The sequence below is a fragment of the Bufo bufo genome, chromosome 3, assembly GCF_905171765.1.
Source record: "Bufo bufo chromosome 3, aBufBuf1.1, whole genome shotgun sequence".
Classification (NCBI taxonomy): Eukaryota; Metazoa; Chordata; class Amphibia; order Anura; family Bufonidae; genus Bufo; species Bufo bufo.
The window spans coordinates 210,642,117-210,655,924 of NC_053391.1; the positions used below are offsets into that span (position 1 = coordinate 210,642,117).

The 13,808-nt window shown below is 39.2% G+C and overlaps 1 protein-coding gene across 3 annotated transcripts in view; it reads right to left on the reverse strand.

Annotated features, from left to right (window-relative positions):
* The window catches only part of PHTF1 (putative homeodomain transcription factor 1), a 281,946-nt gene that overhangs the window by 82,827 nt on the left and 185,311 nt on the right, over positions 1 to 13,808 (reverse strand). For all 3 annotated transcript variants that reach the window (XM_040423902.1, XM_040423901.1, XM_040423900.1), the window contains 2 exons: positions 12,124 to 12,345; positions 10,942 to 11,070 (listed from right to left, as the gene is read on the reverse strand). In XM_040423902.1, coding sequence (XP_040279836.1) covers positions 10,942 to 11,070; positions 12,124 to 12,345 — 351 coding nt within the window. The remainder of the gene's footprint in view (positions 1 to 10,941; positions 11,071 to 12,123; positions 12,346 to 13,808) is intronic.

Consider the following 13,808-nt stretch of genomic DNA (forward strand, 5'->3'; position numbering starts at 1 on the left):
TACTTTTCAGTAATAATTATTATGAAAGGTTATACATAAAAAATATAAACAAAAATAAATATAAGCGGCTCACCACCCGGACTGTTTTGGATAAGGTGCTCTATCTGTATGACTCACCCCGTCAAAAATAGGAAATTAATTATTATATATAGGCACTCTTCATTAGGAACCACCCAGAATAAACGTCAAGTAAGATATTTAATATTATATGTTCCTAAACAAAATATACTTCTAACTTAAAATCATAAAGATAAAATACAATAGAAACATCATATGAAAAACCAATGAAGTCGATAGCTTTCTTGCTATATCAACATCCTAAATTACATTGGGAAAACCAAACGTGAATTTAGACGGAGGGTATGCGAACACCTGGGTGATGTCAGGAACAAAAGGGACAAACCAATAGTTTGCTATGTTAATGAATATCACGGTGGGGACTCAAAAACACTAAAATTTCAAGTGGTTGAGGTGGTCAGACAATCACCTAGGGGTGGAGACTGGGACAACAGAATACTGAGAAAAGAAGCCCAGTGGATCCATAGATTAAGAACTACTTACCCTCAGGGACTCAATGAACAAATCTCCTATGCATGCTTTATCTAAATTAACTCCTCCCTCATGCCCAGTAATGTCTCTAGTCATTTAACCATAGACATGTGATCCATTAACGGAAAGATATGACTAGGAATCCAGATTATATCAGAACCGGAATAGGTTCATAAGTCTTTTATATCTCTTTATTCCTCTCATCAAATCAAGACATCGATTAAACATATATATTCCAACTTAATTTCTTTAGTTGATATCTAACTGCAGAGTACTAGTTTATATTAACAATAGAAAATGTTGTTATAAAACTAAATGATCCGATAGGGAACAAACCAATACTAGGCGATGCGTTCCATAACCAAATAACCAACGGCAATGGTTTGCGTTCCATAGACAGGAAGTAGCGATCACATGGACTGAACTCCGGATCACGCGACCGGATGTGACGCGCAAGAATATCGGCGTACATCGTAGGAAATAGTAGCGGGGCCAGTTAACAGCTACGTCACTATCGTGATACCTAGGCCTAACACCAATGATAATACCGGCACTACAGTACACCCTTAATGTTTGGCTACACAATGCATCACTCACCTGTGAGTCAGAGGTAGCGTTACCAATTTTTTGGCGCCAAAAGTCCGCTATTTAAACTCTGCTCCAACACATAGAGGTTGCATATCATCAGCCTTTATCATCGCCAGCATATAGCCACCATCTTTCGGCTATGGGAATCTAAAATACAAAGTCCCCTGATGAACCAAGGATTCTTTACTTGGGGAAACGCGTCGGGACAGTGCTTCTTTAATTACCATCCTTAACATACCATCCAGGACAATCATCTTTGTCCTCAACACAAGCAGTACACTGTGAGTAAGCATCTTAGGGTCACGTAAGGGTAAGAAAAGGGTCTAGCTACCGGGTATCTATAAGGATATTAATTCCTCCTGACCTCACCCGAAATGTATCTACCTTACAAGAAAATCTTCAAACTGTAAGTGCCATTTTTCTTACCTCCCATCGACAAAGTGATTTGTTACCTTGATGCTAACGGTGGGTCTCGCTTTACCTTAGTCTGGCCTATGAATTTAATATCATGAAATACTTGGAATAATCCTCTTTTTAAATATTACCCAGTAAAAGTTAAATTTTAAGCTGGATAGCTTTATTTTCTGTGATATTATTGATGATAGCTTTCCACATTAATATATGACACTCTGTGATTGTATATCAACATCCTGTATGTCTATATATATCTGCTGATAATATGTAATTGTCACTTATAGTGTGACTGTTGGTAATACATACCTGTCACTTATATGGTATAGTGCAGTATATATCGCAGCCCAAAAAAAAACATAGTTTTGTGCTCAAACATATTGATGTTGTTTCAATTTATGGATTCTAAGACATTAGTTGTTAACAAATATGAACAAGGCAATTAACCTTAATTGCCTGTGAACTTGTCTCTGGCTCACATGACCGTGGGAAAATTACTCTCATTCCCTGGCAAAGCTGTATTTTTTTTTCCTGAAACCTATTATGCATTAATACAGCTTTTATTGAAGTTCCGATCCCCAGCCCCATCTGTACTACTTACTAAATGTCCTGTAGCAGGCAGAGCGGGGCGGGCGGCCAGAACTCACTGACGTCACGTGCCTGCGCCGCCTACTTTATGAATGAATCTAATGTCTAATGAATCTAATATCTAATGTTGGATTTCAACTGCCTGATCCTTTTGTTCTCGAGGAAATAAGCCATTGACAGAGGTGGCTGCCAGCAGCTTTCTCCCCACTCTCTATTCACTACGTATGCATGTTTGGTTGAGCCGATCATGCATACACTGCATGCAGAATTATTAGGCAAATGAGTATTTTGACCACATCATCCTCTTTATGCATGTTGTCTTACTCCAAGCTGTATAGGCTCGAAAGCCTACTACCAATTAAGCTTATTAGGTGATGTGCATCTCTGTAATGAGAAGGGGTGTGGTCTAATGACATCAACACCCTATATTAGGTGTGCATAATTATTAGGCAACTTCCTTTCCTTTGGCAAAATGGGTCAAAAGAAGGACTTGACAGGCTCAGAAAAGTCAAAAATAGTGAGATATCTTGCAGAGGGATGCAGCACTCTTAAAATTGCAAAGCTTCTGAAGCGTGATCATCGAACAATCAAGCGTTTCATTCAAAATAGTCAACAGGGTCGCAAGAAGCGTATGGAAAAACCAAGGCGCAAAATAACTGCCCATGAACTGAGAAAAGTCAAGCGTGCAGCTGCCAAGATGCCACTTGCCACCAGTTTGGCCATATTTCAGAGCTGCAACATCACTGGAGTGCCCAAAAGCACAAGGTGTGCAATACTCAGAGACATGGCCAAGGTAAGAAAGGCTGAAAGACGACCACCACTGAACAAGATACACAAGCTGAAACGTCAAGACTGGGCCAAGAAATATCTCAAGGCTGATTTTTCTAAGATTTTATGGACTGATGAAATGAGAGTGAGTCTTGATGGGCCAGATGGATGGGCCCGTGGCTGGATTGGTAAAGGGCAGCAAGGTGGAGGTGGAGTACTGGTTTGGGCTGGTATCATCAAAGATGAGCTTGTGGGGCCTTTTCGGGTTGAGGATGGAGTCAAGCTCAACTCCCAGTCCTACTGCCAGTTTCTGGAAGACACCGTCTTCAAGCAGTGGTACAGGAAGAAGTCTGCATCCTTCAAGAAAAACATGATTTTCATGCAGGACAATGCTCCATCACACGCGTCCAAGTACTCCACAGCGTGGCTGGCAAGAAAAGGTATAAAAGAAGAAAATCTAATGACATGGCCTCCTTGTTCACCTGATCTGAACCCCATTGAGAACCTGTGGTCCATCATCAAATGTGAGATTTACAAGGAGGGAAAACAGTACACCTCTCTGAACAGTGTCTGGGAGGCTGTGGTTGCTGCTGCACGCAATGTTGATGATGAACAGATCAAAACACTGACAGAATCCATGGATGGCAGGCTTTTGAGTGTCCTTGCAAAGAAAGGTGGCTATATTGGTCACTGATTTGTTTTTGTTTTGTTTTTGAATGTCAGAAATGTATATTTGTGAATGTTGAGATGTTATATTGGTTTCACTGGTAAAAATAAATAATTGAAATGGGTATATATTTGTTTTTTGTTAAGTTGACTAATAATTATGCACAGTAATAGTCACCTGCACACACAGATATCCCCCTAAAATAGATAAAACTAAAAACAAACTAAAAACTACTTCCAAAAATATTCAGCTTTGATATTAATGAGTTTTTTGGGTTCATTGAGAACATGGTTGTTGTTCAATAATAAAATTAATCCTCAAAAATACAACTTGCCTAATAATTCTGCACTCCCTGTAAATGAGTCATTTTTATACATAGTTCCGCGTGGCCACAGATTTGAGTGCCGGTCCACTTACTCATTTATAATATTTGTGCATCAAAACCATAGGATATCATAAGAATAACAGCGTAGGCATGAGGGTAGCCAGTTAGTTTGCAGAGGAGTATCAGGCGTAGATGATTGTGTAGTATAATTACCTACTTTAGGTAAACACTGCCTTCTACTGGGGTTGTGGTGTATTGCAGTTACAGTGGTTGTTTCTTTCATAGCAAAGGATGAGAACTCCCGCTTCAGCAGTAACGTTATGCAGAAAAAAGGAGCGCTAACGATGACACAGCTGTAGCAGTATATATTGCAGCCCAAAAAAACCTTATAGTTTTGTGCTCAAACGTATTGATGTTGTTTCAATTCATATAGTCCACATTTATAGATGTGCTGGTGCACATATATATATATATATATATATATGTTGGATGATAATTAATATTTGTTCATTATTCTGAGATGATTGATATTTATAACACTTATGTCCACAGTTCCCCTTATATTATTTCCATATATCCTTGAGTTATTATTGTTTCCTTTTTAGTAATCTATGCTCAGTGGTGATGGGGTTCATGTACTCACTGTTGGTGGATAGTTGTATACCGACTGTGGCGTCCCATGTGGTAATGGTGCCGTTTCCCTTGGCTGTGTGCGGGCGCTGTCTGTTTGTTTCTAAATTTCTTAATCTTTTTATTCATGATTTCCTGTTCTATCTAAACTTTTACATAGTCTTTCCTGCCATGTGTTAAATTCCTAATTTTGTGGAAATTTCTCTATTGTGTCTTTGATTTATTTTTTCAGTTCAACTCAAATTGCTATCTACCTAGATGGCTTTTAAATATACCAATGGGGCAGTTCCGTCGGATAAAACGCAACTGTACTGTGTCAAAATTTCAAGGAGGAGGCAGAACAACTGAGGGAACAATTTATAATAAAAGAATATCCATCTGGTGTCATTGACACATCCCTCTCTCGAGTGAGAAATATGGACAGACCAACTTTTCTAGAAGTAGACACTGCTGATATGGGAGAGGGAGAAAAAGATGATGTTATACGGATCATTTTACCTGTCAACATACAGCATAAAAAATAGAACAGAGTATAAGACGCCATTGGCACTATATTGTGAAAGATAAAATTGTTGGCCCTTGGATAACTACTACCCCGCAGATAACCTCTACAAAGGCCCCAAATTTAGTTTTGAAAATAGCTCCATCCATTAAGACAAATAAAAGAGGGGAACACTCTATACAACACTCTATACAAAAAAAAGACAAGCAAGGTCAGTTCTACACAAAATTCTTTTTGTGTAGAATTTTTAACATGCAGTGCAACTGATGTCATATACATTATCGAATGCCCCTGTAAGAAGCAGCATATAGAGAGGAAAAAAGGTCTTTTAAAAAAGAATATCTGAACATATAACAAATATAAAAAATGGTTATGAACAACACTCCCTATCAAAACATTTTAAGCAGTTTAAACACAAAGATGAAAAGAGAACTATATTGAGTAATGGTGGAAATGGAAAGTCCATTTTGGGTTTTAAATGAGACCTGAACTATGGGTATATAATTGGGTTGGATCTGCTGTGCTAATATGGCCACTGAAGAAGCGTAAACGTGTTTGATTTTAATCAGGATATCTTTAAAAATTCAGGACCCACTTAAAAAGATTGAGTATTTATGCTGAAAAATAAGGATATATGTGGAGCGTTTCACAGACAATACTGGTACAACCTTATGTACCTTGTGAATACTCCAACAATCTAAGCGCAATCTGCTGCAGCACATGGGGCGCCGAGCTAGAGCGGTGATCCCGATTCAGTGAGTGCTATTACAGTACAGATAGTGCCCATACACAGCACAGCACATTTATGAATGTGGACTATATGAATTGAAACAACATCAATATGTTTGAGCACAAAACTATGTTTTTTTTGGGCTGCGATATATACTGCACTAAACCATATAAGTGACAGGTATGTATTACCAACAGTCACACTATAAGTGACAACTACATATTATTAGCAGATATATATACAGCCATACAGGATGTTGATATAGCAAGAAGGCTATCGACTTCATTGGTTTTTCATATGATGTTTATATTGTATTTTATCTTTGTGTTTTTAAGTTAGAAGTATATTTTGTTTAGGAACATATAATATTAAATATCTTAATTGATGTTTATGCTTCTGGGTGGTTCCTAATGAAGAGTGCCTATCTATAATAATTAATTTCCTATAAAAAATATAAACCAAAAATACTTTATTGCAGACCCCTCAAATAGAGCCCACTCTATTCTAATAAGATGGTACCAGAGTTTCTATAGGTCAAAATATAAAAAATATCTTTATTAATTAATTATATATAATATAACATGATTAGCAGAGATGAAAAACCACAATAAAAAGAAGTGCAGTTCCCCTGAGGGATGGTATAATAGTATAATAACAATTAATTATCTATAGGAGTAGCTATAAGTAGTAAAACTCAATAATCCAATGTAACATGAGCAAATAATTGCTAAATTTCAATAAAGGCAAGTGCCAGGACATATAAACAGTCGCCTTTTTCTAACCAGAAGCTAACTCCTACATATACAAGTAACCAATAAGTCAAGAAGTGATTACATACCCATCAAAACACAGTACCTTCAGGAGAACCGCACACCCCAACGCACGTTTCGGCGAAGCCTTCCTCTGGGGGCGCCTGGGGTCTTTTTATTGTGGTTTTTCATCTCTGCTAATCATGTTACATTTTATATATATATATATATATATATATATATAATTATTTAATAAAGCTATGTTTTATATTTTAAGCTATAGAGACTCTGGTGTCTTTTTGTAGGTAATCTGTCCCGTAATAATCCACACTTTTGACCGATACATTTCTGGGAGGTTCTGAAATCTGAACCAAAAGATAAAGGGATAAAACATGTTTTAGAAAAATAATTCAGTGTTCATATTTTCTGAGGGCAGTGTACTGTCAAGGTGCAGAAGACTTGTGTTAGGTCTTCTGTTATCTCCTCTTTTATTTTATAACTTGGCCTTTTGTATGTCATTTTGTTTGTCCTTTTTTATATTTTTGTAACTACTGTACCTTTTTGTATTAAAGCTTTAGGAACTTTAATGTTCAGTCCTCATAGCTTTAATGACCCATCACTCTTCGAAGAGTGATGCCTAAAAGTGGTGTCTGTTGGTGTGTACTTCAACACAGCATCTCATTGGCCATAATCGGTGCAGTCGGTGTGTATTTGGCATTTTTGGGGTCTGACTTATACTTTAATTGCAGGTAGAAGGTTAATGCAAAATTGAGTGAGTGGAAATCAACCCCTTGCAGTCGTGCCCACGTCACATGCAGGGACGGTGTGTACGTGACACTTGCTATGGTAGCAGAAACCGTTTTAATGATGTTATAAGACAAAACCCTATATAGACACTGTTCATACAGTAATAGCATATTTTAACTGTATTGTATGCTCTTTGCACTTTGACTCATCTTACATAAACATTATTATTTTATTTATACAGTTAAAGTATTATATTAAGTAAAGAGTATGGTGACACTGACAAGTATCAGTATCATGAAAGCAATCAAAGTCAGCAGAAGAGTACAAAGAAATTACAGAGACCTATAGGAAAACTTAGTGTGGGACTCCACCCTAACCCAACAGCTCCAATAAATGTACATATTTTTTAATATTTGCCATAAAACAGATCTTTAAAGGGAGCTCTGTCAATACTGATGCACCATTTCTGTCATGTACCAGTATCTCTATCCTATACAGTGTGTACAGAGTTATCAGCAGGATGAATCTGGCTCAGACTAAAATATCATTTAATTTACCATGTCCTGTATTGGAAAATGGGAAAAATTTCTTTGTGGTGTAAAACTGAAAAACAAAACACAACTCCGCCACGGTTTTTGACATCACAGCATTAACTGTGAGCCAAAAATGACATGACGTTCCTATTCTGTGGCTCAATACAACTGTGGTGATACCAAACTTTAAAAAATCGAAGTTGCCTTTGCATCGCCATATTCTTACAGCCATAACTTTTTTATATTACATATATTGGCAACAGTGCCGTATGATAACTATTAGCCCCCTTAGGTGGCTAAAACTTGGGATCTTTTGATCCCTTGTTATATTCACCTTTATGGAGATCTGTTAGGGTGAATAGGATTCTTACACTGTCTGTGCTGAGCTGTGTTTTGTGCACAGCACAGCAGGCAGCTTACCATTGCAGACTTGGAAGGCTTCAAAAGCATCCAGACTGCCATGGTAACTGATTGGGGCCCTGCGATTTCCCTGCATTAGCTCCAATCCGAAGGCAGAGGGAGCCTCATCCCTCTGCCTAACCCCACAGATGCCACGATCACAGTTGATTGCGGCATCTGAAGGGTTAAATGACGGGGTTCGGCGGGATCTCCATTCCTCATCATTGCGGCCAAGTGTCTGCTGTATGATTCAGCCAGCACCCGCCGCATATGGGGTCGGCTCACTGCAGCAGCCTGCTCCATACAAATGTGGATACATTAATTATGCATTAAGGGGTTTAAAAACAAATAGCTCTCTGTAACACACTAAAGCTTCACCCACACTGGCGTGGGCAGGGAAGGGGACGGTAAGGCATTCCCATCTCAATTACTATTTTCTACGCCTGTTTCAGTCATAGAAAAGGTCTAAATGTAAGACACTAATGAAACTCTCTTACATTTAGAACTGGTGCTGGATGTACCGAAGTTATGGAGAGGGCTGCGCCTCTTCATAACTCCAGGGTGACCACTTCCCAGTGTAGGGCTTATTAAGATCGGCGTCTAAAACACTGGTCTTAATAAATGTGCCCCTATGTTTTTCAATGCATTTACACCAGACAACTGGTATAAATACATTAATAATTCTCCTTCACACAGTTTCTTATCCAAATTCCCATACCATAGATGATAATACTGGCTGCCAACAGTCACCACTAGAGGGAGCCCAGTGAAAAGAAATGTATACAGTTACCATTGGAGTCAATGGAAGCTGTATAGTCTGCATGCACCAAGCTGCCACTAGTGGTGGCTGCCAAAAACCACTCTAAATTCTACATTAACTAGCAAGAGAAGGAGTCCAGTGATAGGCCCCACCTCACTACAGGCCCATAGCCTGATCTGTCTCGATGATGAATATGCCACTGCGAGTCTGGTGGGTTTCAGTTATTAGCCTGAACTAGGAGGAACGGTGATATTATATATTGTTTTTTTTAAATTTATTTTGTTTGTTATACCTGCATCAAGAGGAGCTTTGAGGGGATTTTTGTGGATTTTGGAGAACAAAAAATTATTGCATGTACCACCACATGCTGCATTTCAGACATATTTTACCAGAGATGTATATCTGCTAGTAGGGAGAACAAGCTACCACATATAAAAGTACTGTCGCATATTGTACTTCATGACAGTGGTAAATTTGAGTCAAAATATTTCATTTTTATTTATAAAAATAATACCAAATTTACCCCAAAAAAATTCTGCTTTTAAAACAGATAGATAGTGATACCTCCTAAAATAGTTATTACTAGAGATGAGCGAATTTCATATTTTGAAATTCGTTCATGCTTCATTTAGTGGTAAAAGCAGAATTGCGTTATGGATTCCATTACCACGGACCATAATGCAATTCCATGACGGAATGCATAACGGAATGCCGTTAGACATTCCGTTATAATAGAAGTCTATGGGCTGCAAAACGGATCCGTCCCGTTTCCGTTATGCAGGGGAAATGTAGATAAAATTTCAGAATTTCACTATTTTGGCAGATTTTGCATTTTAATAAATTTTATTTCCGCTAACAAAGCAAGGGTTAACAGCCAAACAAAACTCAATATTTATTACCCTGATTCTTTAGTTTACAGGAACACACTATATGTGGTCGTAAACTGCTGTACGATCACACGGCAGGTCGCAGTCGGAAAGGAACGCCATATGGTTTTTGGAGGGCAGATTTCACTGGGATAATTTTAAGTTGCTATGTCACATTTTAAGACCCCCTTATGCACCCCAAAAAAGTGACCCCATTTTGGAAACTACACCCCTTAAGGTATTTAAAACTGATTTTACAAACTTTGTTAACTCTTTAGGTGTTCCACAAAAATTAAAGGAAAATGTAGATAAACTTTCAGAATGTAACTTTTTTGGCAGATTTTCCATTTTAATCCATTTTTTTCCGCTAACAAAGCGGGGTTAACAGCCAAATGAAACTCAATATTTATCACTCTGATTCTGTAGTTTACAGAAACACCCCATTGGTAATCGTAAACTGCTGTACTGGCACACGACAAGGCGTAGAAGGAAAGGAGGGCCATGTGGTTTTTGGAGGGCAGATTTCACTGGGATAATTTTAAGTTGCCATGTCACATTTGAAGACCCCCTGATCACCTCTGCAATGCATTACAATACAATCTGTATTGTAATGCATTGGTTGTCAGCTTTTATGCTGACAGCCTGCCTGTGAGACCCAGCCTATAGAAGGCAAGTCCAGATGCCTATGGAAGCATCGGGCTTGCCTTCTCTGCCATCTGGTCCCCACCACTGCAGCGCGGGGACCCGATGGAGATGCGGAGGGGGCGCACATGCCCTCTGCAAACCCTCTGCATGCCATGGTCTGCTTTGACCGCGGCATACAAGGGGTTAATACGCCGTCATCGGTGTCTTCACTGATGCCGGCGTATGTAGCAGTGGCCCGGCTGTCAGTGACTGCCGGGTCTGTGCCGCTGATCGGGCGGGCACAGCTCCTGCACCCGCCCGATCAGCCCGCCGTACATTTTTAGCGCTGGTCCTTAAGTTACGTCCACCGGCGCCGTACATGTACTGTGAGGATCTTTAAGGGGTTAATATAGGCGTATTTCTGGATAGTAACCCAGTGTTTTCAACAGCATGTTCCATGTATTAATATAAAAACTGAATATGAAATAGTTTTCTGAACACATACTTGTTTCATGATGATCCCACTGATGTCCAGTACAGACATATCTGCCTTCTTACACTCATTCTTCTCCCATATGATGGCACTAATTTTCTCAGATGTGGGACTTGTGCCTTGCAGCCAAATCGGGTGATTCTACAGAACAAACATAAGATGCTACAGGTAAACCCATATTCAATGTAACCAGAGGTCCCCAACTTTTTTTTAACAATATGAGCTAAATTGAACTTTGAGACATGGAGTCAACTAGATCTCCTCTTTCTTCTGTATGGTGGACAGTAAAATACGCTGCTCCATTCACATTGTTTAGTATTCTTCTTTCCTGATACACATGAAAGCGGCTGCTGTTGGTAGCTACTGTGATACTTTAAGATCACTGGTGGTTGGTGACAGTTCCGATCAGATTACGGTTATCTGTTATTGGTAATATGTTGTGTAGTGAGGCCTCCATGGATTGATCTTTTTTTTTTCCAGAAAACTCTATATGCTTAATTGGATTAAAACCTGGGAACAAACTCTTTGTTATGTTTCACTATTCCTGAACAATGTTGTAAGGCAGGACTCATTATTCTGCTAAAAGACACCACTGCTATTATGGAAAACCATTGTCATGAAGGGATGTGCATGGTCTGCAACAATGTTTGGGTAAAACCCAGTTTTCCTTAAGAACATAGCCCAGAGCATCACATTGCCTTTACTTGGTTGCCGTCTTCCAGTACTGCATCCTGGTGTCATCTGATCTCAAGAAAGTAACGCACACAAGCAACCACATGATGTAAAATAGAAATCATCAGGCCAGACCACTTTTCTCCATTTCTCTATGGATAGTCCATTGAAGGGGATTATGATGTTCTCCGTGACTGGTGTGTGGCTAAGAGTCCTCATACACAGCAAGCTGTGATACACTGTGTTTTGACACATTTCTATAACTAGCATTAACCTTTTCAGCAATTTGTCCTACAGTAGCTCCTTTGTGAAATCAGACTAGACAAGCTATTCTTTACTCCTGAAGTACATCAATGAGCACTAAGTAATAAATTGATCAAAATGCCTGTTCACGCTGGTTTTAGGAGTCCAGTCGGTGGTCCTAATCCATTTATGTATGCACACTTACACAGAGAAAGCTGTCAGTCAGTGAGTAGAACCACTACAGGTCCCCGTTCATAAACTATATTACTGTTTTCTCACCAGATGAAAAGCATCTTTTACTGGAGACTTCCTGTTACTTCCAACATAGTCCTGTGAGAGGTCATCATCACTGTCACTTTCACATGAGGATCGGCATTGAGGTCCATGCAGTAAGTCATCTATAAGCATATCTTCTGTCTCTGACCCTTGTCGATTACTCTCAGAGTCCTGATGTGAGACTGTGTAACTTTGAGAACTATAACTTACACCAGATCTGTAGCCCTGTCATGTAACAAAAGACAAATAAATTAAAACTGATCTTATCTGACCTAGCACATTTACTGTATAACATAATGTAATAAAACAAAAGGCAAAGTTTGAATTGTATGCCCTATTGAACTATTTTATGAAGAGGGCTACAACTCTATCATAAAAATATTTATTGCATAAAATACAATAAACTGTATAAGAGATCTCCTGGACTCTCTAAAAAGCTAATCTCCTGGGTGCTGCATCTTCTTTATCTTAAATTCAGCTCTCTCTGATTCATACGTTGGGTCACTTACCTTCTGTGGCTAGTATTTTAAAATGAGTGGTAAGCAGTCCAGCAATACCCAAGCACCGGCGTCCTCATATTCATGAGGTGCAAAAGCCCCTCTCTCAGTCGATTGATAATCTTAGGCAGCAGGTTGGGCAGCAGGGATCTCATGAATATCAGGACTCCCGGACACATGTCCTGCTGGAGCTCCTCCACATTAGATGGGGCAGCATAAAACTGTGTCAGATTCCCTTTAACGAGGGTCTAGTCTGATATCTGTATTCTGGAGGAGTGTGGTTTGAGGTATGTTTTTCTTTAGGGGACCTGGTATTTGTATTTATTTTTTGGGGTCTGAATGATCTGATATTTTTCAAGGTGGTCTGGGATATTTATTAATTTATGGAGGTCTCTGTTCAGGGGTCCTGGTCTGGGGGTCTTTATTTGTTCATGGTTTGGCATCTGTATTTATTTAGGGGTCTTTATTTGTATAAGCAGTTCGTGTCTGTATTTCTTTAGGCGTCCCAGAAGTTGAACGGACTACAGGAATATCTGCACTTTTGGTCTATAGTGTGTATTAAGTAGGGTCTAGTCTCCAGTCTTGAATTTCTTTAAGCGGCCAAGTTTCTGTACAAGGAAGACCTGGTGCTTGCCCTGTATTTATATTGGGGTCAAACTATTTTTGCAAGAGGGTCTAAGATATGTATTTATTTAGAGGATTTGCATTTGTTTACAGGGCTTGGTCTGTGGATCTTAATTTGCTTGGGGAAAACAGTATTTATTTAGGGGGCCTGGTTTAGAATCTGTATTTATTTAGGGGGTCTAACTCTGTATTTATTTTGGGATCGCTATTTGTATAGGCAGTCTGGTGTCTCTATTTGTTTAAGAGTCTTGTGAGTGGAAGTATTGGCACTTCTGGTCTGCAGTTTGTATTAAGGGGGGGGGGGGGGGCTGGTCTACCGTGTGTATTAAGGAGTCTGGTCTGCGGTAGGTATTTCTTTCTTTAGAGGACCTGTAGAGTTGAGCGAACCCGAACTGTAAAGTTCGGGTTCGTACCGAACTTTTGCTTTTTTTGGACCCGGACCCGAACCCGAACATTTACGTAAAAGTTCGGGTTCGTGTTTGGCGATTTTTATGGCGCTTTTTGAAAGGCTGCAAAGCAGCCAATCAACAAGAATTTAACTGTGTGCCCTTAGAAGCCATCACAGCC